Source organism: Cibotium barometz, chromosome 10 (assembly GCF_041138505.1).
Source record: "Cibotium barometz isolate CiBa-2024 chromosome 10, ASM4113850v1, whole genome shotgun sequence".
In the NCBI taxonomy this organism is placed as follows: Eukaryota; Viridiplantae; Streptophyta; class Polypodiopsida; order Cyatheales; family Cibotiaceae; genus Cibotium; species Cibotium barometz.
The window spans coordinates 20908403-20930215 of record NC_141055.1 but is presented as its reverse complement, the minus strand read 5'-3'; the positions used below and the strand labels follow the sequence as shown (position 1 = coordinate 20930215).

The 21813-nt window shown below is 41.0% G+C and overlaps 1 protein-coding gene across 1 annotated transcript; it reads left to right on the top strand.

Annotated features, from left to right (window-relative positions):
- The first annotated feature begins 2268 nt into the window (after window positions 1-2268).
- On the top strand, window positions 2269-10090 carry GH9A1 (glycosyl hydrolase 9A1). Its single transcript, XM_086803785.1, has 6 exons — window positions 2269-3183; window positions 7270-7568; window positions 7663-8121; window positions 8207-8342; window positions 8916-9088; window positions 9299-10090. Exons 1-6 carry the CDS (start codon window positions 2820-2822, stop codon window positions 9698-9700), a joined length of 1833 nt encoding a protein of 610 aa, XP_086659911.1. The 5' UTR covers window positions 2269-2819; the 3' UTR covers window positions 9701-10090.
- Window positions 10091-21813: the final 11723 nt, after the last annotated feature.

Sequence of the window (21813 nt, the reverse complement as noted above, 5' to 3'; positions counted from 1 at the left end):
AAGCAACATACTATTATAAATCACAAATCAATTAATACTTGTGAACTCATTGACTGCACTCAAAATGTTCTTGCTTTTTTGATAACACAATTAAGGATAGCTATGTGTTTGGCATGTGTCTTAGAAACAAGATGGTAATTGAGTAGTTTCAAGTTATCTTTGGTCAAGTGTTTAGCAGAGCATGTCGGGGTCTAGGGAGCATGAATCATCCATAATGGTGAGTGTCATTTTAGTGAAAGGATTAGGAAGATCTAGAGAGCGCTTTTTTGGTTCCCTATGTAGTGGGGATGAAGTGGACGTGGCTCCGTTAGCCATGGTTTCCAATGGGAGGGCATGGTAAGTTGTGGTGGTGGTGGTTTTTTTTTGGGGGAGGGGGGGGAGGGGAGGGGTGTTGTTTGCATTGTAGACATGGCATAGTGGGTGGGGTGTGGCATATTGACATGGAGTGTGGGTGGGGGTGTGAAATTCTCACTACTTATAGCCACATGGCTGCCCTTGCCAAATGGAGGCTAAATGGCAAAAAAGAGAAGATCCAGCCTTGCAAAATGGTATGCATTAGCCTAAAGCTAGGTGCAAGTTGTTTGTCTTTGGGCCATTGCCTTATTAGTAATGTAGATAAAAAATAAAACACTTATAAGAAAATCTTAGTGTTGATAAAAGCTCAACATTTGCTAACTTTATGATGTGAGTTTGCACCCCTTTCACAAAGTTCTTTAAACCGATAAGTACTTACACCTTCAAAACTTCAACGTTGAATGAGTACTTTAGCCAAGAAAGGATTTGGAGGTTTGGCTATCTCAATACTCCAATAGTTCGGGAAATGAAGGAGATAGGTCAAAAGTTGCCTTATGAGAGGCCATTGAGATTAACCTAGATTACGATGGATTATATGGAGCCCTCTCTCTCTACACATTTTTTTCTCATGAAATTTCTCAATTTTATTGAGGGTGTTGGGAGCCTTTTGTAAGAAATTATTAATCTTAGGCTTCAGAGCACCCAAAACCTTCAACCCTAGTGAATTTGGTAGTTGTGAATGAGCTATATCTACAAACCATACTTAGATGCCTTAACATGATCATACAAACCTCTTGCTATGGGGCTAGCCTCTTGCCTTTTTGCAAAGAACAAATACTTAGCCATACGCTTACAAGGAGAAATTTCCTTAAAAAACCTTTTTTCCGCTTACAAGGAGAAATTTTCTTTAAAAAACCTCTTTTCCACTTACGAGGAGAAATTTCCTTAAAAAAACCTCTTTTCCGCTTTCTCTCTATTGATTCCTTCTCTTCTCTTCTTTGTATTATTTTAAGGAAGAGTTTCACAAAGCTGCCACGTGGCAAGAATTTAGAGGTTCGGGAAGGGTAGGAGGAGGTTTGGGTAGAATTTGATTTTGGAAGCCTCAAAAGAAGTGGTTCCCAACTAGTCTTTATAATATGCAAGCTTATTATGATATGTTCTAATTGCTTAACAAAGGGGAAAAAAAGCCTTGATACAATTTTTATTATTCTAATCTCTCTCTCTCTCTCTCTCTCTCTCTCTCTCTTTGTCTTTTATTCACTTGATGAGTTAAAACTAGTCTACAAGGCACAAATCTCAAAAAAGTTCAATTAACATTTTTGTATTGAACTTTTTAGACGTTGTCGGCGGAGGAGAGCATGTGCATTGTGTAAGCTGGAAGTGGTGCAAGATTATCTCTAATTAGAACTTAATTAATTTACAAAAGGTCATTTTTTACACCTACCTAATATAAATATAAATACTTATTGTTCCAAAAAAGAGAGAAAAAGAACTTAATTAAATATGAAGAAGCTTTATCATTGGAAGTGTTTTTCGAACTACTTCATTAGTGTTTAAATGTTAAGGTTCTTAAAAATATTTCCCAAAAACAAATGTTAAGGTTTTTTAAAAGTAAGATAACGAGGGTTTTATAAAATCTAAAAAAATTGAAAATGTGATTTGGAATTTTGGCGGTTTTGAATGAGGGCACGTGGACAAGAAAGGAAGGGTGAGAAAACCACCTTGTGTGGAGCTGTAACCGCTCCTGAGTGCTGTCGTCTGCTTTATTTGTTACTGCACCTCGGTTGAATTTATATGCTTGCTAGCTAGCGCGCACTGTTGTCTCTCAGCGCCACCGCCACTCGATGCATGCACACTGCATAGCCTCCAAGCATTTCAACATCCATCACCTTACAGAGTGACACTATCTCGTTTGTCGTAAGCGTGTAGCAAAAGGTTTTTCTTTAATGCCTTTTCTTTCTTTTTTCTTTGTTTGGGAGGCGGGCTACTGTAGATGTTTCTACCCCTCTTTGTCCCATTTGTGCGTCTTCTCTCCTCCATAAAGCTGAAGTGTGAGGTGCTTCACTTTGCGAGTCGCAGCAGCGTACTAGGTAGCGTGTATTTGTTCCTCTAGTCTCTCTCTGTCTCTCTTTCTCACTTTCTTCTCTCTATCACTCTCTTACACACACACACACACACACTCTCTCTCTGTCTCTGTCTCTGTCTCTCTCTCTCTCACTCACGGACACACAGACAGTTATGTGCTGATTTGCTCAGAACACTACCACTCCACCCCCTCTCTCTCTCTCTCTCCGCCTTTAGTTACTTCACAGTTTCCCCATCTCTCTCTCTCTCTCTCTCGCTCCCCCGCTGCCTTTAGTTCCTACACATTTTCTACATCTCCATACCTCTTCATCTTTCTCTTTGTATGTGTGTGCGCGCGCGCGCCCCACTGTGTCTGTCATGCTGTGCATACCCTCCTTTTGGCTACTGTCTAACTAGAAGCCCACTTCACATCTGGGAGTTTCGGCTGGTCCGCATTCACCATGCATATCCATAACACATGGGGTGGGTCGTTCGACGTGACCATGGACTCGGCGACGGACGATGACCGGAGCCGGAACCTGGACATGGACCGGGCGGCCCTGCAGAGACTGGAGGAGACCCAGCAGAGCTGGCTGCTGGGTCCAAGCGAGAAGAAGAAGAAGAAGTACGTAGACCTGGGCTGCATGGTATGTAGCCGGAAACTCTTCTGCTATATAGTTGGGGGCATCGTGGCCGTTCTCTTCATCACGGGCTTTGTGACACTCATCGTGAAGACGGTGCCTCGCCACCATCCAGCGCCGCCACCGGAGGACAACTACACGCAGGCTCTGCACAAAGCTCTCCTCTTCTTCAACGCGCAAAAGTGTAAGTTTTCTGACTGTGTGTGCTGTCGGATCTAGACAGATTGTGTCGCCGTGGTGATTATGTGGGTGTTTTAACGTCTCTAATTGCGAGTTCATCTTAATTTGAGTGTGAATTGGGGCGCATTGTTGTCAGGTCGTTATTTTCTCTAAGGGAGGGGGATCTAGCTAAGACTGCTTATTAGGCGAAGGGTTCCCTAAGGTCAGTCGCATCACAGGCGGTCCATTCTCGGCTGAAAGATTCGCCGTGATCATAGCGGCGTGAATTGGTGTTGAGGCCAGGGGGGTTTTTGTCGCGATGATGTGATGGCACATTTTGGTAGGTGCACTCACTCAGTGAGGGTTGGTAGCATTTTCTGGCTCCGTCATAATCACGTGGACCCTGCCCTCAACGGCTTCAATACTTTTTACACCTTCTCGCCCGCCCGTCCGTCCGTTGCATTCCCATCCTAGTGTACAAACCTTACGTTTATTATCAATAAACCCTAGGATCACGAGCAATGGATCATGAGCAAGATCGATTCTCACGTGCCAATGTGAGCGCCCAAGCAATGGGCAAAGATCGATTCTCACGTGTCAACGTGAGCGAGTCTTTCAGATCAGACGTGTGAACATAAAATGTTGGCCCCCCCAAGATGGTAGCAAATAGTCCCTTAGACTACTCTTTTTTTTTCCCAAGTAGATATCATTCTAATCAATCGAATGTTGCTCCTCTCCAAGCTCTATCCATAGGGTGCAAGGAAAGTCGAGAACCCGTCAGTGGGCAAAATATGATTGAGTGTCCATTGGTTGGGGTAAGTGTAATCACTTACCAAAAAGACTACATGCTAATGGACACCCTTAGATAACTTTAAAAAGTGAGTGGATTGTAAATGGTGGGAACTAAGCTTCACGAAGCTGTCAGAAGGGTCACAGACGAGGGTCAAGTTGTGAATTGATGTGTGTCCTATATGAAAAAGACAAAGTTTGAGGGCGAATATATCATGTTGATGTGATGGCATGATCTTAATTAGTGAAACATAAATATTTTGATCCAACCAAGGGCCTCACTTAAGGTTTATAAAAACACGAGAACTACACCCTATGACCTTGCAATTAGAGCTCTATGCCATAATCTATGCTACATATTAATTCATTATTTTATAGACGTACAAGCACGCAAATTATCACACTTGAAGTTTGAATTGAGTGTAAGGAAAGTATGCTCAAAGTGTTATAATAATTCTTTCTATTTGTTATGATCCCTGAGTGCTAGGCTTCATTATGGCTGACTCCTTAGTCTACCTTGCATTTTCAGAGCTCCGATTGAAACTTGGTACATAGACCTTTGTATGAATGTATGCTTTTATGTGTGTGTGTGTGTGTGTGTGCGCGTGCGTGGGGTGTTTGTGTAAGAGAATAAATTGATACCAAGTTCTACACCCACTATCGGGCATTGATGATGTTAGGGGAGATGTCGCAGAATCTAGTCCATACTATGCATGATGGAGTTGATGGTTTATTGTCTTGTGGATGACTATGATGAGGTTATAAATTGCTCTTTCTTATAAGGTGAATTTGGACATGTTCTTGGATTCATCTAGGTATATGTATGCCCAAAGTGTGAATGAACCTTGAGATGATAATATACTCGAAGTGTGAATGAACCTTGAGATGATAATATGCGTATTACTATTTTTTACGAATAAGTAAATAGTTACCTTCATGTGATGTATCTTAATTTTTTAGCTTTTGATGCATTTGGTGTGGGGTTGGAGTGTAGAGGGGTTGGTTGGCTTACATGCATGGATTTATAGTGGGGCCTAGTGAAGCAAAATAAACTAGGGAGGTTGTGGGCTCTCTTAAAGGATAGAGTCGGGAGGTCCACTCGTAAGATGATAGTTTGGGTATATTGTAAAATTTTATCACAAAGAGAGCTCTAGTCGTAATGGAGGGTGACTTAAACAAGTGAAGGTTTGTGTCTATCAATTGTTATGATTTAAAAACAACATGATTAAAGTTTACATAATTAAAGAGTAACAAAGTAGATGTGAAATTGATTGGTTGATGTATTCTTAGGAAACATTGTTGTAGTCTTCAATTTTCATTGAAAAGAGAGAGGGAGAAACTGAGTTGGAGGAAAAAGAGAATGTAAGTTTATTTGATTTTTAAGCATTGCTATGAGAAAGGGAGATATTAAAACACAACAGGGAAGGCTCAACCTTGTTGGCCTTACACTTAATGCCTTCCTCGGCTCCCATTCTCTTGTTCGACCATTTTAAGGGGGCAGAAACAAGAAAATTCCATGTTTGCAAGAGTATGGAGATGTAAACTGTCGAATAAATAATCCATGCACACTATTGTGTCGATAGATTTCCATTGAAGTAAGCCCAATGGATCCATGCACATCCTGCACACTAATCCTGTCATTGATGTGCAGTGACATTCACAATATAAGTGCAAAATATGTGACAAGTTAGAGTCTCGTTTGTACATAAAATAAATATCCATCAAATAAATTCATAAATTCCAAATAATGTGAATAATTTCAACAGACGTTGTCCCTAGGGTCCAAGGTTATCGTGCTTGCTCATGACACTGAGCTTATTGAGGACTTTGTGTTGCGTCTAGGACCTAGCGGTCTGCTGAAGCAATGTATGGAGATTGCAAGTAGGCCTGAGCAATGCCGAGTTTGTCACCAAGGGAAGATCTGCAACTAAATGCATGTTTGTGCTGGCAGTCTAGCTCATAAGAGGTCTACTTTAAGAAGGGGGGCGTCTCAACACCCCTTTGGAGTTAACACATTTTGTACCTAAGCTTACTTGCTAAAAACTCATAGCCAAGAGTTGTAAATTTAGTCCATGTAATGTTATCAAGTCTATTGTCCTTTGTTCCTATTCTTATGTATAATTGAAAAACTCTTGGCTAACTCGTAGAGTGAGCATAAGAGTCTTATTTATGTATGCATTTGGACCTATGCATGGGCATTGATGATGTCAGTGACAATACCAAGCAAGTAGTCTATGCTATGGGTGATGGAGTTAATGATTTAAGGCTTTGTGAGTAAGACATTGATGAAAATCAAGATTGCACTTTAGATTTTGATAAGTTTGGGAAATAACATGACCTTTTCATTTGCGTACATAGTGGTTGAGTACTTCAGGTACGGTGTGGTATGGTACGTGTACGGTACGAGTACGTAAAGTACGCATCAAGATAAGTACTTTAAGTACGTTCACATTTTATACTCTATATATATATATATATATATATATATATATGTATGTATGTATGTATGTATGTATGTATGTATGTATGTATGTAAAATAACAAACATCTAGCATCCATACTCAGTAGTGACCACTGACTAAAGTAATTAAAAAATGGGCCAAATAAGTGTTGTACATTGAACCTCATATTCGGTACGAAGACCTTGTCCGTATGAGGTACGGTACATATGGAGTGGTATGGAAAGTATTGAAGGTACTCATCGGATGAGTACGGTACAAAATGCAACTATGTTTGCATATATAACAATTTTCAATTGTCAAAATGTTTTCGAACTTGTTATGAAAGGTAGGTTTCTCAGCCTTGCTTTCAGCAAAGGGAAAGCTTAAGTAGCTACATGCATTTATGCTATCCATATCGTATCACACATAATGGTTCCTTTTTATTCTACGGTTTAATTAATTGGTGGGGCAAGGCAAGTGTTTAACCTTAAGGCTTAGTGAAGTTTCCTATCTTAGAAAGAGACCCACCCCTACAGAAAGAGCAAGGCATTGTAATGGAAAGAAATGTGCTTCATCACTAGACGAACATCCACATGATTTTATTTATTGCTATGTTGGGCTTTTTCTTGCAGTGCTTTTGTTTTGCTAGAAGTGCGTTGCTTTTGTTTTCATAGCCTTACTAATTAAGAAAAACCCATGTACCATAAGATTAAGCTTAAACCTACTCGTTTTCTAATTTATAAACAGATTTGGGAGTAGCGTTTTTTTTTCTTTTTCTCAAATCCTTTGTTGTATCACTTTGTAGTAATATTACAAAATAAAGCCTCAATAAGTTCAAATTTCTAAGGGAAGGGAGGATTTGCTCGTCATTGTTGATGCAGCTGGCAAGCTTCCAAAGCACAACAATATCTCATGGCGTGGGAACTCGGCTGTGAAGGACGGGTCAGGACAGAATGTGGATTTGGAGGGTGGCTACTATGATGCGGGGGACAACATAAAGTTTGGTTTCCCGGGCGCCTTCACGATGACAGTGCTGAGCTGGAGTGTGATAGAGTACAGTGCCAAGTATGAGGCTATTGGGGAGCTGGACCACGTGAAGGAGCTCATCAAGTGGGGAACAGACTACATGCTCAAGACCTTCAACGCGTCAGCACCAAGCATAGATATCCTCTGGGGGCAGGTAAAATTCAATATGCTTAGTGTGCCCTAATCCTCTCAAGCTGTAACTGAATCATGTGAATTTGAGTGTTTCAATGTCTCCTTGCTCGTTACAGGTGGGGACTGGTGGAGCCCCCGGTGACACCTCCTCCAATGATCACTACTGCTGGGAGAGACCTGAGGACATGGACTATACACGCCAGGCATACAGTTGTGGCTCCTGCTCTGACCTGGCAGCTGAGATGGCTGCCGCGCTGGCAGCCGCGTCCATCGTGTTCAAGGACAACCGAGCGTACTCCCTCAAGCTTGTAAATGGAGCCAGAGTGTTGTATGCTTTCTCTAGGGATAGGAGGGGCAGGTATGTCAAGTCCATCCCTGATGCCGAGACCTACTACAATACAACAGGGTATTGGGATGAGTTCATATGGGGTGGTGCCTGGATGTATTATGCTACGGGTAATTCCAGCTACCTGCAATTAGTGACCACGCAGGCCCTCGCCAATCACGCAGGGGCCTCCGGAGGCTGGAAGTACTATGGTGTTTTTGATTGGGATAACAAGCTGGCCGGCGCCCAGGTAAGGAAATGTCATTGCAGATCTTCGCTGTTGTTGCTGCTGCTTTTTCCTGCTTCTCTGGGTTTCTAAGGCTCTGGCATTGCAGGTCTTGCTCACAAGGTTTAGAATGATGATGAATCCTGGTTACCCTTATGAGGACGTCCTCAGGCAGTACAACAATGAGACCAATATCATTATGTGCTCCTACTTGCCCCAGTTCAAAGCTTTCAATGTAACCAAAGGTCAGGGCAAAGTATACGTGTATTTCTAGACATGTTTTGGGGAAAGTATACATATATTTTATATTTTTTGACATTAGCGGACATGCAGATTCCACATTGTGAATTTTCGTCCGAGTTGTGGCCAGTTGATATTGTGCTTATTCTTTCTATCTTTGGCGGTGCATTTGCCCTATCAACTACTTATTTGCTGTACTAATTCTTTCTATTGGCTACTTCCCTTAGTGCTAGGCTTCATTATGGCTGAGACTGCCTTGCATCTCCGGAAACTCAGTATGAAGGCCTTTGTGTGAATTTATGCTCTTATGTGTGTGTCGAGTGCGTGTGTGAGAGCATATCTTGATACAGAGTTAGTGGGGATGTTGTAGTATCTAGTCCATACTATGCATAATGGAGTCGATAGTTATATAGTCTTGTGGGCTGACTACCATGAGTGTATAACATGCATGTTCCTAAAAGATGAATTTGGGCATGTTCCTAGATTTATCTAGGTATATATATATATATTTTGACATGTTTTGGGGTTTTTGGCATTTGATTTTTAAGGCATCACTGGCCATTGTTCTTTTTGCACAGGTGGGCTTATGCAGTTTAACTACGGCAACCCTCAACCACTGCAGTATGTAGCCAGTGCTGCCTTCCTAGCAGCCATCTACGCTGATTACCTGAGTGCTGCTGATGTCCCTGGCTGGAACTGTGGTCCGAATTTCCTGGTCAAGCAAACGTTGCGCAATTTCGCAAGGTCACAGGTGAGAGAAGACTGTCAACATACATGTGTGCTAGTATAAATGCGAGCCCTGTGTGAGCAGTAAGTATGACCCTGAACCCTAGTCTCAAACGTGAAGGGATTGATGTCGTACTTTTGATATGTAGCCCCCATCTCAGTAGCAGCACGTCGAGCAAGCATGTCAAGAAGTTACATATATGTGTTGTGTTATTGACGGGTGGGTTTTTTGCAGATTGATTACATATTGGGAAATAACCCAGCAAAGATGAGCTATGTGGTGGGTTTTGGGAAGCATTATCCAACGCGCGTGCACCACCGGGGGGCTTCTATCCCACATGGTAAATCCTCCAGGGGCTGCACCACTGCCTACAAGTACAGGGATGCCAAGTCTCCCAACCCCCATGTGCTGGTTGGGGCCATGGTGGCAGGCCCCAATTCCCATGACAAGTTTGCTGATGTCCGTTCCAACTACAACTACACAGAGCCCACCATAGCCGGCAATGCTTGCCTCGTGGCGGCACTCGTTGCGCTCTCAGGCGGTGACGACAAGGGCGTAGACCCCAACACCATCTTCTCTGCGGTGCCACCCCTCTACCCCAATGCTCCCCCTCCCCCTGGCCCCTGGAAACCCTAGAAGCTGCGCCTGAAGGGATTTTCACACAGAGGACGGTTTCAGGCCCATTACAGCCACAGCTGCTTGTTGGCGATAGTGTCTTATGGTCCTGTCAGCTTTCTGCCGCATTTGTCAGCTTTCTGCCTCATTGTAAAGAGAACCATCGGTGATGATATGGTGTCAAAAACATGAGTTTGTACTAATAGAGTCAGCAGTGATGGCCAAGACCTTCGAGTTGATTATTGCTTTTTTATTCTAATTTCAGATTACTTTTGGTCTTACGGACGGACAAATTTCGAGAAGTGGGTTGTTTAAACTTAAATCTTCCCCCACTTTCTTGTAGCGAAATGACCTCTTGAAGGCACAGCACAGGCGAGCAGAGAAATAAAAAGCTTCAATTACTTTCCCGAAGATATAATTATCTAGTTCTACTGGCTCCTCTCCAGAAAACTGAAGTTTGATGGTGAAATTAATAACATCAACATGGCTGGCTGTCTTCTCAAATTAGCACTTCTTGCACATAAGGAAATTTTGTCCGTTGCCTATATAACCGAGTTATATGAATCGATTTTCTCCTCTTTATGTAGGAAAATCCACTTCCTACAAATCTTACACAGGGCTATGGAGGAAATTTGACCTTTTCTGTGAATAAATAATTGAGTGGAATGTATATATCCTATTTAAGAAATGGGATATTTTGCGTAGGAAGTTCTTTATATATAGGAAATGAGATTGTTGTAGTGAATCATTCTGTAAGAAAGTTGTATTTTTCATATATGTAAAATATTTTTTCAATTATAGAAAATGAATTTATACAAAAGTAGCACATGAGAAAAACAATGTTCAAAAAACATTATAATGTAAAGTTTATAACAATAGTTTTTAGCATGCCTTCACTTTCTAAGTATATCTTTTATTGTTATTTCTTATATGAAGTGTCAACATACATATTTTAGAAACTCATGGAAAAATTTATATGAAAGAAAATTATTTACTATATCGGCCACAATGTATTGCGGTTGTTAAAGTCCACACAGAAGGCTTGAGTTAGATCCGTTCCTTGGCTAAAATAAATGTGAGGTGTAGCCAATCACCTTTTACTTGTTGCCGATAGGAAGTGCCACCTCGGCCACAACGTATCGCTCTTGTTAAAGCCCACACACGAATGATGTGAGAATTCTCACATGCACTTGATTCAAAAAAATGCAATGAGACCTGTTGCCACCTACCACATTCAGTGCGACAAGCGCACTTACCTTTACCTTCACACGTTGACAGTTGATTACCTTCTCCTATAAGTTGTCAATGATGCAGGCATCCATAATCTTGATAAGTAGCAGCTTCTTAATCAAAACCCTAATTGTTTTTCCTAGCTTATAACCATGTTTAGCTACTCTATTCGCTTCTCTATAGCTTATTATCACGATCAGAGTAATCACTTCTTTATTTTCTAAGAGAAGCCTTGTAGGTAAGAAATTTATAAGATAATCGAGTCCCTTGTCTAGGGAATGGCCTTGAATATATAGGAAATCATTTGGTAGAATAGAATAGTATGTCTAAAGGAATTATTATTCTCATCCCAAGATAAAAATTCTATTGAAAAACTAGGGACCACAAAACTATAGTAAACTTTCAACTTTCAGGCATAACAAAAGCTTTGATTCTACTCACACTAAGTCAAATGAAGCAACATTAAATTGATTATTTTTTAATAATAGTGGAAATATAAGGGTGAAATAAATCAATATTGACTTTATATATGTTGATCATTTATAGCAAGATAAATCTCTAAAAAAAATAGAATAAAGTTTTTAGTTTGGACATACTACCAAGTGAAACTTGTGTGTATGCACATATAAGCACATTCGCACATACATACTTGCATGAGGAGAGAGAGCGGGCAAGGGGGGTTTCTAAGCACTACCTTCACATGCATACCTCAAGCCTTGGTGATTGTGCAATTTGTTAGTATGGCCCAAGATGTTTTGACTTATGAATAAGCATAGGAATACTTTTAAAAGATCAAACAAGAGGGAATACTTTTAAAAGATCAAACAAGAGGGATACATTTTTTTTTCCAAATAAAGGCATGTGTGGAAGCTCATTAGCAAAAGTAGGGATCAAACAAGAGAGGGAAAAAACTTGCAAATAAAGGCATGTATGGAAGCTCATTAGCAAGTAGGCCATCTAGCCTTCCTTGTGAGATATTAACATTTTCATGTGATCTATGCTATAATCATGTTTAAACACACATTATACATTTTGGTCCATTTCAATATGCTTATAAGATTAATTTCTTTTTCTAATAACCTCTAGTGCATTTAAATAAGACCATATACAAATTTTGAGTATTGTATTATTAGCCAACTAGAGGTTGAATCTAGGCTGGGCACCATACTATTCTTGTGAGTGACAATCTTATCTATTCTTGGTTAAGCAAATCCAAACTCTTGAATGAATATATCATTGAAGAATCTTTCTCATGTATATCTCCACATCCATATTATATATTTCTATAGTTTTTTAATTTCGAAAGAAGATCACAAAACCATGATAACTCATAGAGGGATGTAGTCATACACACTGAAGGAGTTTGATGTATCTTATAAAAGCTTGTAGCTAGAGCTCTTGTGGGCATGGAAGACATTTTGGAGCTCTAAGAGACTATTGAAGTTTTAGGGCTTAAGGGCTTTCACTTTAGGGCTTAGGGATTAAGAATTTGGATATCTTTGACTTCAGATAAGCACATATGTGCTAGAACATTCTGACACAATTTCTTATAAAAGCTTGTAGCTAGACCACTTAGAGCTCTTGTGAGCTTATGTAAGGAAGGGCTCATGGATGGGTGCTCACTGCTGAACATTCTGGCATTCAAGAACTAGGTTATCAACCCCCCATCACATGATCTACATGCATTTGATTCTCGTTTGTTGATGGTGCATATTCACGTTTTGTTGATGTTGCATATTTTATTAATGCCCACGAGCGTGGGCATTAATAAAATAAAGGGTTTTTTTGTATAGTGGGATATCCAGTGGATATTTCAAACGATTCACACGAAGGCCTCGTCAGTGAGGTCATGCCATGGTGGTACTAATATGAAGTCATCTCCCTCACTGATAGCTCTCAGGAACTCTACGGCTTTCTCTTCAGATGAATTTATGTATGGCTCTGCAGGATCGACATTGGACGGATTGTCCTCCACAAGGATGGGATTATTGCAGTGATGTGTTGGAACACCATCTTCTTGATTGTACAAGAAGGCCTGTCCATCTGCTTCTTCGGGTGTGTGGCATGGTTTGGGAAGGAAGTACCTCGTAGACTCACCTTCAATATAGTGATATCTGAAGAATACCTTTCTTATATCCGCTATCTCAGCAAGCTCAGGAGTCTTCAATCACTTCCACACGGCACGAGCCTTGCTAGAGTCCATGCCATTACCGGCTTTAGGAATAATCCACTGTGCACTTGGAAAATATTTCCCACTCCTCATCATCTTCAAAAGAAGACGCGCTTCTCCCTTCTGCGAGACAAAGAGGCGACTCGCAGACATCGGAGAAGCTCCCACAGCGCTTTCTAGTGCTGTCGAACATGTGCATATAGACACGTGTAGAACATGCGCATATAGACACGTGTACAATATGGGGGAGCAACTCCACTTTACAGCACAAACCTTAATCGTATCCACTCTCCACCCTTCGGCATACATTAAAGGTCATCGCTATCTGTTTAATTAATTAATGATGATGAAAACATCTTATTGTTCCCTTTTTAACGTTTCCTGCCCGTGCCTGCCCACTTTTTCCCCTTTTCTTGAATTGTTCATTTTTATGGATAATATACCTATCGCCCTAATCGTGCCTCTCATGTGACGAGTTGTACACCGGATACGACACCACGTGCCCTGCGACGGCACGGACCCAACACCGGCGCCGCTCTGCGCCTATGCGCTGACCACTGTTGCTAGCTCCCGCACTACTGCAACCAGTTCATGTCTCGACCCTATTCCAAGGAAGCATCACCACGTGTTACTTGACTAATTAATTATTAACTAGTTAATTCACACACACTTTTTCTTAAAAAACGAAACCACTCCCAGAGTGGGACAGGTACACACCTCACTCTATGGAAAAGAGAGCTCTCCAAGATCAAAAGAATCTCTGAGAGATTGGTAAAGTGATTACGGAAGAAGGAAAAAGGGTCGACATGAGCAATAGAAAAAAGCAGCTCATTCCAAACATGGTGGATAGTCCAGAGTGCCGAGAATCGCGTCCAATCTAGAAAGATTGTATAAGCTGGCAATGGCGGAGAGAGTCGACCAAAACAGCCCAACAACCTCCCAAAAGTCTTCGCAGAAATCGGGCCCGTAGGTGCCTTGACAATTTGTCCAGAAGGGTTCGAGAGTGGGAGCAATACCACGGAAGATGGGGCACTCTCTCATGTGGGTGATAGCATCGCCTACATGTGGCTGAAGCAATGTGTCTACATGCCAAAAGGATCCCCACCAGAAAGACACCCATAATGTATCTCCATAGAAACAATCGTTGCTTCAAGCGCAATTCTTAAGGAAACCCTACCCTAACATGTCGTGGGAAGTTGCCTATCCGTCGAGCTTGAGCATGGCTCAAGAGCTCCACTGTAGTCGCTCGTCACCACCGTCTTTCCGCACTCGTTGTTACACCGAGGTGGTGCTCTAATCCAACGGGTGATGCAAGCTCTCTTGCGAAGATCGTGTGGGATTAGAGGATCGCATTGGTAGCCCTAATCACTCAAGAAAGAGAGAGAGAGAGAGAGGAAGCAAGAGGGAACAAGTGATTACCACTAATCACTCCCAAACTCTAAACCTAAGCACACCACACATACTAGATTAGAGTTGCAAGAGAGAGGGAGAGAGAGAACACTCCACTTCTATTGCACAAATGGGAGAATAAGTTACAAACAAGAGAAATTGGCTTTTATAGTTCCAAGCCTTTTCCTACTAGGCCCCCCGGGAGTAAGTGACCCGGGGTGCCTAAAACATAGTTACAAGGCTATTCTCTAAGGCTTGGCTAACTGACCAAGATCCTCTTGTCTGTCCTTTGAAGCTCAATACTTGGGAGCGTCTTTAGGGCGTTTCCCTCATCAAATGACGAGATTTACAATATAGTGCGGGCACCCATTACATAAGTGTGTGGACATAGCTGTCATAGGAATGTGTTAACCAATATGTGGTTAACAACAATTAGCTCTTCCATATCCGTCCCAATATGTGGTTAACAACAATTAGCTCTTCCATATCCGTCCCAATATTGCTTTCCACTAAGGCAAGGATTTAGACATCCTCCATAGATGATTCGCATGCTCATGAATCTAAGGGTGGGGTAAAAGGAGCTTGTACGCCCTAGAAACTGTGAGCTGATGAAAAGGAAGAGGTGTATGTCAAAGGAGCTGCTTGTCAAAAAGCCAGTCGGCCTTCTTCTTGAAACATAGGCACTTCCTGCAATGGTTGCATTAATTCTCTCTCTCTCTCTCTCTCTCACACACACACACACACACACACACACACACACACACATACGCATGCACCCACGCACGCGCGCGCACACACACACATATACGTTAATTGATTAATATGTTCACACACGCACACACAATAGATAAATAAATGAATAAATAAATGTTATTAATTTAGTATGTGTTAATTTTAGTTTCATTAATTATGTGTTAATAAGTTTATTAACACACACACACACACACACACACACACACACACACACACACACACACACACACACACACACACACACACACACACACATGCTCTTCTTTGAGAACTGACTCGCTATATGGATATTTTTGGAAACCAATGTTAATGCCTTACACTAGGCCTTACTATGTTTTGCTTCTTCTTTGAGAACCGACTCGTTATATGGATATTCTTGGAAACCAATGTTAATGCCTTACACTATGCCTTACTATGTTTTGCCTTATTACCTGGGCCCAAGGTTATTAACTTCAAGCGTGCCTTTGTCGGACCTATGGCTGCATGCAGATAATGGTTATGCAACACAAGAGATTGCATGATGAAGGCGTTGATGCTGATAGCCAGCAACCTCGACTTTGCTTTGATTATAAAATGGACAAAAGACGGTGAGTTTTACAAGCTCACTTTGCCCGTGTTAGGTGTTTTTCTGCCATGTCTATACTACTTGCATCGGCTGGGAGCTCTTCCTCTCAAGTATCTACGTCTTGACTTTACGTATGGGATACTGATGGATGTTTTATGGGATAATGACTTGTTGAATCCCATTAAATGGATTTCTGAAATTTCTATTCTGTTTGTTTAGGGCATGCACCTCATGTGGCATGCAGACGGGAAAAAATTTATGGTTTATGCTTCTCTGAAGATTGCTACTGTTAGCACTAGGAGTATGCTTTGTGGGATAATGACTTGGTGAATCCCACTTGATGGATTTTCGATGTTCAGACTTTGGTTATTTAGAGCATTAGTATGGTTATGCATGAGTAAACAAATTATGGTTTATGACTTATTTGAAGCTCGCGGGTTGTTTTATGGGATAAGGACTTTATGAATCCCAAATATTTTAAGCTCTAGTTTTTTATGACAATTATATCTTGCTGCATGCATAATGTGAAGTAAAAAAATATTACTCATGTTTCTCTAGTATCTATGCTGCATGTAGATTCTGATGATCATTAGGGACATGCAAGGGGCTAACCCCCTTATTATGTTAAACATGTCATATGATGGAGTTTTCTAACTTGTATTTGCTACAGTTTCCGAAACTGGGAACACTATTACACACAGATATTATGTAGGATGCGGGTTTTTGTCAGTTTGTATTAAGTGGGATCCTCAATGAAGCCCAAATTGCGTATTATAATATTTTGACTGAGTATTATGTTGGGTTGTAAAACAAGGATTGTAGGTCGATATATCAGATTAAGAAGGACATGACCTTATGGGTTAAAATCGGTTTCTATAATCTTAATTAGTCGAAACCTATATATTAAATACATTTTATCCATGAAGGCGCCATCTCCATTGTTGATACTGATTGTTTAATTAGCATAACTAATTATATTCTCTTTTGAGATTTTTATCACACACCTTTTATTAGGGTAGAATACAACGGGTTCTCTTACGAGAATATCTCGGCGAGAAGCCATTTACAAGCACATTTGACTGATAGATTACTTGATTTTGTACTTGGATTCAATTTGATGACTACCTACATGAAGTATAATATTAGCTAGGACACAACATCTAATCACAAGGTGTTTAGGGAATCTATCTTACAGGGTATATAGTATGACTTACTTGATCTAAAAAACACCTTCACTTCATGGCCTTTTTATGCTTGAATATATATATATTTGACTAGATAATGACGGATACGATGAATACCCACTCGGTAACTAACAATAGAATAGAGGGTAGCATGCTCTTGGTTACCATTATATGTACTTGCAAGGTCTATTGGTGAGGACCATTCAGCCATCTAATTTGATGCACATTATTTTGAAAGGTTGTTAAAAAGATAGAATACTTGACCACTTTACCTTAGGTTAGAACTTTTTATGAAAAACTTGTTTAGACATAGAAGGATACACATATGCATTGACTCCTCAGGGTTAACAAAAAACTGGAAAGAGATTAATTGACCCTATCATAGCTTAAATCTAAGGCTCTTTGAGTGACATCTATAACATGTGGTAGATCTTAAGATGCCTGTTATACACACACAGGCTAACAATTTGTTTGTCTATGTGGATGGATGTAGGTAATATAGGATCTACTCTCTCAAATACCTTGTGGTTTAAGCTTCTTGAAAAATGTTTTCAATGATGAAGTCACAGTCTCCTTTAACTCATAACATGATTGTTGTAAACAATATTGCTGTTTAGTCATGTTGAAGACTTCATTTGTCAAGCCTGTTATGGTTCTCGAATTTTTGTTCGATTGTGGATATGTTATTAAGTATAGACCAAAAACACACTCACTACTTGCAGTGTATTTCGTTTTTCCAAAAAGGATATATGGGACCCCTGGCTTGAAATTTTTGACCACGGAATTTAGCTCCCCTCACTATCATTATGCCCTAGGGTGATAGTTTTTAAGTAGGTGGCTTTATGTCTAGGTCGAGATTATGACTCACATCAAGAATGCTTTGCATGTTGGTTGAAGGAAGTCTTGATCTCATTCCATCTTCATTTCAAACACTAATGAGTTATTTTTATTATAGATACTACCATATTTGAGGGGGGTTGAAATACCTGTGGAACATACTCCTTCTTCAAAAGCATGCCAACATGTTCTGGCTTGCATAAAGGATGAAGAAGCTCACAACAAGAGTCTATCCTTTATCAATTCAGAGGCTCCCTCTAGGATCCATCTTGCAGTTTCTCTCATTCAATGACTAGGTTTTGGGTCCTGACAACTCTAGATAAGAATAAGGAAGAAGGCAATCAGACCATTTCAGACTTACTGTCCTCACCAAAGCCTACCACTCAGATCTCACTTCCTTTACTGCAGTTGGAGTTGATATTTCTAATTTTCTAAGAAAGCAATATGGTATAGAGCCTTCTTTTCTTGTAGCTCCCTCCACACCAAAATGTACCCCTAGCAACATTTTCAGTAGGGATCTAGCTGCCTTGGAGGCAATCAAGTCTTTCTAGACAGATATGTGTACTATGTTTGATTCTTGGTTACTAGAACTAGTACCAAAGGTGTCCAAAGTATACCCTTTCCTACCCATTCGTCGTCAAGTGGAGGTAGAAGCAACGGGGGGTTTCACATCATCTCTGGACCCTAGCAAATAAGGGGTTTCTTGCACCTATCCAAGTAGCAACCTGGATTTACCTTGCTAACCTATCGGTGTCCACTCTCGAAGAATGCAAAAACCATGCAATCAAAGGAGTTCAATATATGGAAAGGGGAGAGCTATTGAAATCACCTTTTTCTATGAGCTTCTCTTGGACCCATCTAAATGCTCATCGCCAGTCGGCATCTATGGTAGAACAAAAGGTACCATGACCTTTTCTAGAGCCAATGCAAATTATTACTCAGAAACTATCTGGAATATCTATAGACCCTATTTAAGCAAATTTCTTGACCCTAATGCCTGTTGAGAGATGTAATCTTCGGTGTATGTGTGTATGTGGAAAAGCACCCTAGAGGTGCAAGATATTGTGGAAAGATAAGAATGCCACATGTAATATTATATGGTGTGTGAGTGACCAAAAGAGTGGAAAAGGGAGTGCCACATGGATGATGATGTGTAAAGTGGGATAAGGCTAGAAAGCCTATATCATTGTATGGTTCATTGTGAATGCAATAGAGCAATAGAGCTATTGTTGAGTGTGCAATCTCCCTCTCTCTCTTATGGAGTTCTTAGTGTAGTATAACCCACCTCAATTATGTTGCTTAATCTATGTCCTTCACCACATGATCAATCCCATTTTAGGATTGTTAACATGGTATCAGAGCTTGGGTGGGCCCTTGGTCATGGTGATTATTATGTATATTAGCTTGTTTGTGTGTTTGTTTGATTAAGCATGTTATTATGGTTCATTAATTTTTTTTTATGCACACTCTATTATTGTTCTCTATTTGCATTTGAGAGAGGAGTTCAAAGCTGCCTATGAAGCTGAAAATCGAGATTTCAGCATTATGAAGACTATGGAGTCTTCATCAAACATCAAAGAAGTTGCCCAAGAGAGTTGCAACAAAGAGAAGATTTGGATCAAGGGAAGATGAATATGGAGTTGGAGATGGATATTTCTGTCTCATCAAGAAGCTACCAACAAAGTTTTGTGAAGGTAAAAGCGTGATTTTACCTAAAGTTTTTGTTATTGGCGCATGAAAGAATGCTCAAGTGTGAAGGGTTGCTTGATGGGATGGAAGAACCCCAAGGTCCTTTGCTTGTGAGCAAAGATCAAAGGAGGTGCAGGCTTGTTAAGATGATGGCAAGTGAGATGGTGGACTCAATGGAGCTCACATGTTTGTGCATCAAGAAGGATGCATTCGTGAAGCATGCTATGGCAAAAGACATGCAATTTGGAGCTCAAGGAGCTCACAATAGCCATATTTATGGCCACACTTGGAAACCTCAACTTGGAGGTGTGAAGAGGAAAATGAATGGCAGAAGCAAGAGCAAGAATTGAGTGTTGCCAAGAGCAACCAGCACATACTACTGTAGTAGCAGTTTGAGAAAAGGAGACAACAAGCAAGCGTCAAAGGCTCGTGGTTTGCAAGAAGAGAGAGATATCCTAGAAGTTATGAAAAAGCTAGGCGATAACTGTAAAGGGAGAAGCTCTGAAGGCCACCATTGGAGGAGGCAGCACCAATGTGGAAGTAGCATAAAAGAAGTGAATTGTGAGTGAGAGATGGTGAGTAGCAGCAAGATGCAGTATAGGCACCTTGGGCGGACGGGTCTGAAAGTGAGCGTGCTGTCGTACGAGTCGTGGGGGTGAGCTTCATGCAGCAATGGATAACTGCATTCGAAGAGTAGTGGAGAGCTCACAGTATTGGCCAATGGCTATGAAAGTGTTGGAGCAGCGCCAGCGCCTGCCTTCAAAGAAGCGCACAGACGAGAGAGAGCTCATGACAGCAAGCATGAAGCAGTAATAGCGAACCTCCACTGTAGAGCAAACAACAGGCAAGCAACGAACATTCAGGAGAGCCAAGCAGATTGGTGATGCCTCAGTTGAAGGCACAGCCCGTCAAGGAGGCTGGGAAATTGGTGACGTCTCGCTTGAAGGAAAGCAGAGCCTGTGCAGAGAAAGGTGTAGTATTCAGCAATTCAATGAGCAGGAAAGCTTGTAGCGAGCAAAAGCCAGCTATGGCGGGTGTGTAAAGGTTGAAGAAGACAATGACCTATCCACAAAATGGGTCCCACCTCTAGCACGTAATTATTGGTAGCGAAACACTCTACAAGCTGGATTTTGCAAAGAATTAGATTCAATTTTGATTTTTTTCCAAAATTTAACCTTTAGTGGTTTTAAAGGTTCATTCACACAAAAGACCTTATAAACCCTTGTTCACATGCTTTTTAAGAAGCATATACTTTGTAATTGATTACACACACTTGGGTTTGCTGCTTGGCTTCGGACAAAATGTGTTGTATTTGTTTTTTTTCACCCATGAATGATAAGGGTAACCGTACTCGAGCTTGAAGCTCAAAACGAGGATTTTTTTTGTAATCACCCAATGGTATGAGGGTCGCCCTGCCCGAGCTCACCTAGAAGCTTGAAATGGTTGTCACGTGATGTGTGCATGAGCGATACACGTGTGAGGTGCATGCGCACGGGTTGGTTCCGCTGTGAGCGAGTTGGCTCAAAATGGACTAGGTGTCTATGATGGTAGACACGCGCACGGGTTGGTTCCCACCCGAACTTCTATGTTCAAATCGGACTCAGTGGTTCCGCTGTGAGCGAGTTGGCTCAAAATGGACTAGGTGTCTATGATGGTAGACACGCGCACACATGTTTGGTTGATGGACACTCCAATGTATCATTGAGGGGGAGTGTTGAGAGGTAGCGATTGCGGTTGTGCAATGCTACATTGATATGGGTGATGGGTGATGGGTGAGTTGTGGAACACCTCGATTAAGAGGGGGTGTTGAGAGATATAATCTTCAGTGTATGTGTGTATGTGGGAAAGCACCCTAAAGGTGCAAGATATTGTGGCAAGATATTGTATGGTGTGTGAGTGTTTACCAAAAGAGTGGAAAAGGGAGTGCCACATGGATGATGATGTGTAAAGTGGGATAAGGCTAGAAAGCCTATATTATTGTATGGTTCATTGTGAATGCAATAGAGCAATAGATCTATTGTTGAGTGTGCAATCTCCCTCTCTCTCTTATGGAGTTCTTAGTGTGGTATAGCCCACCTTAATTATGTTGCTTAATCTATGTCCTTCACCACCATGATCAATCCCATTTTAGGATTGTTAACAATGCCTCTAAATGGATGTGGATGTGGATATGGATGTATGAATGTGGATGTGGATGTGGATGTGGAAAGAATGGATGTATGAATGTGAATGTGGATGTGGATATGGATGTGTATGTATGAATGTGGATGTGGAATTGGATGTATAATGTGGATGTACGAATGTGGATGTGTATGTA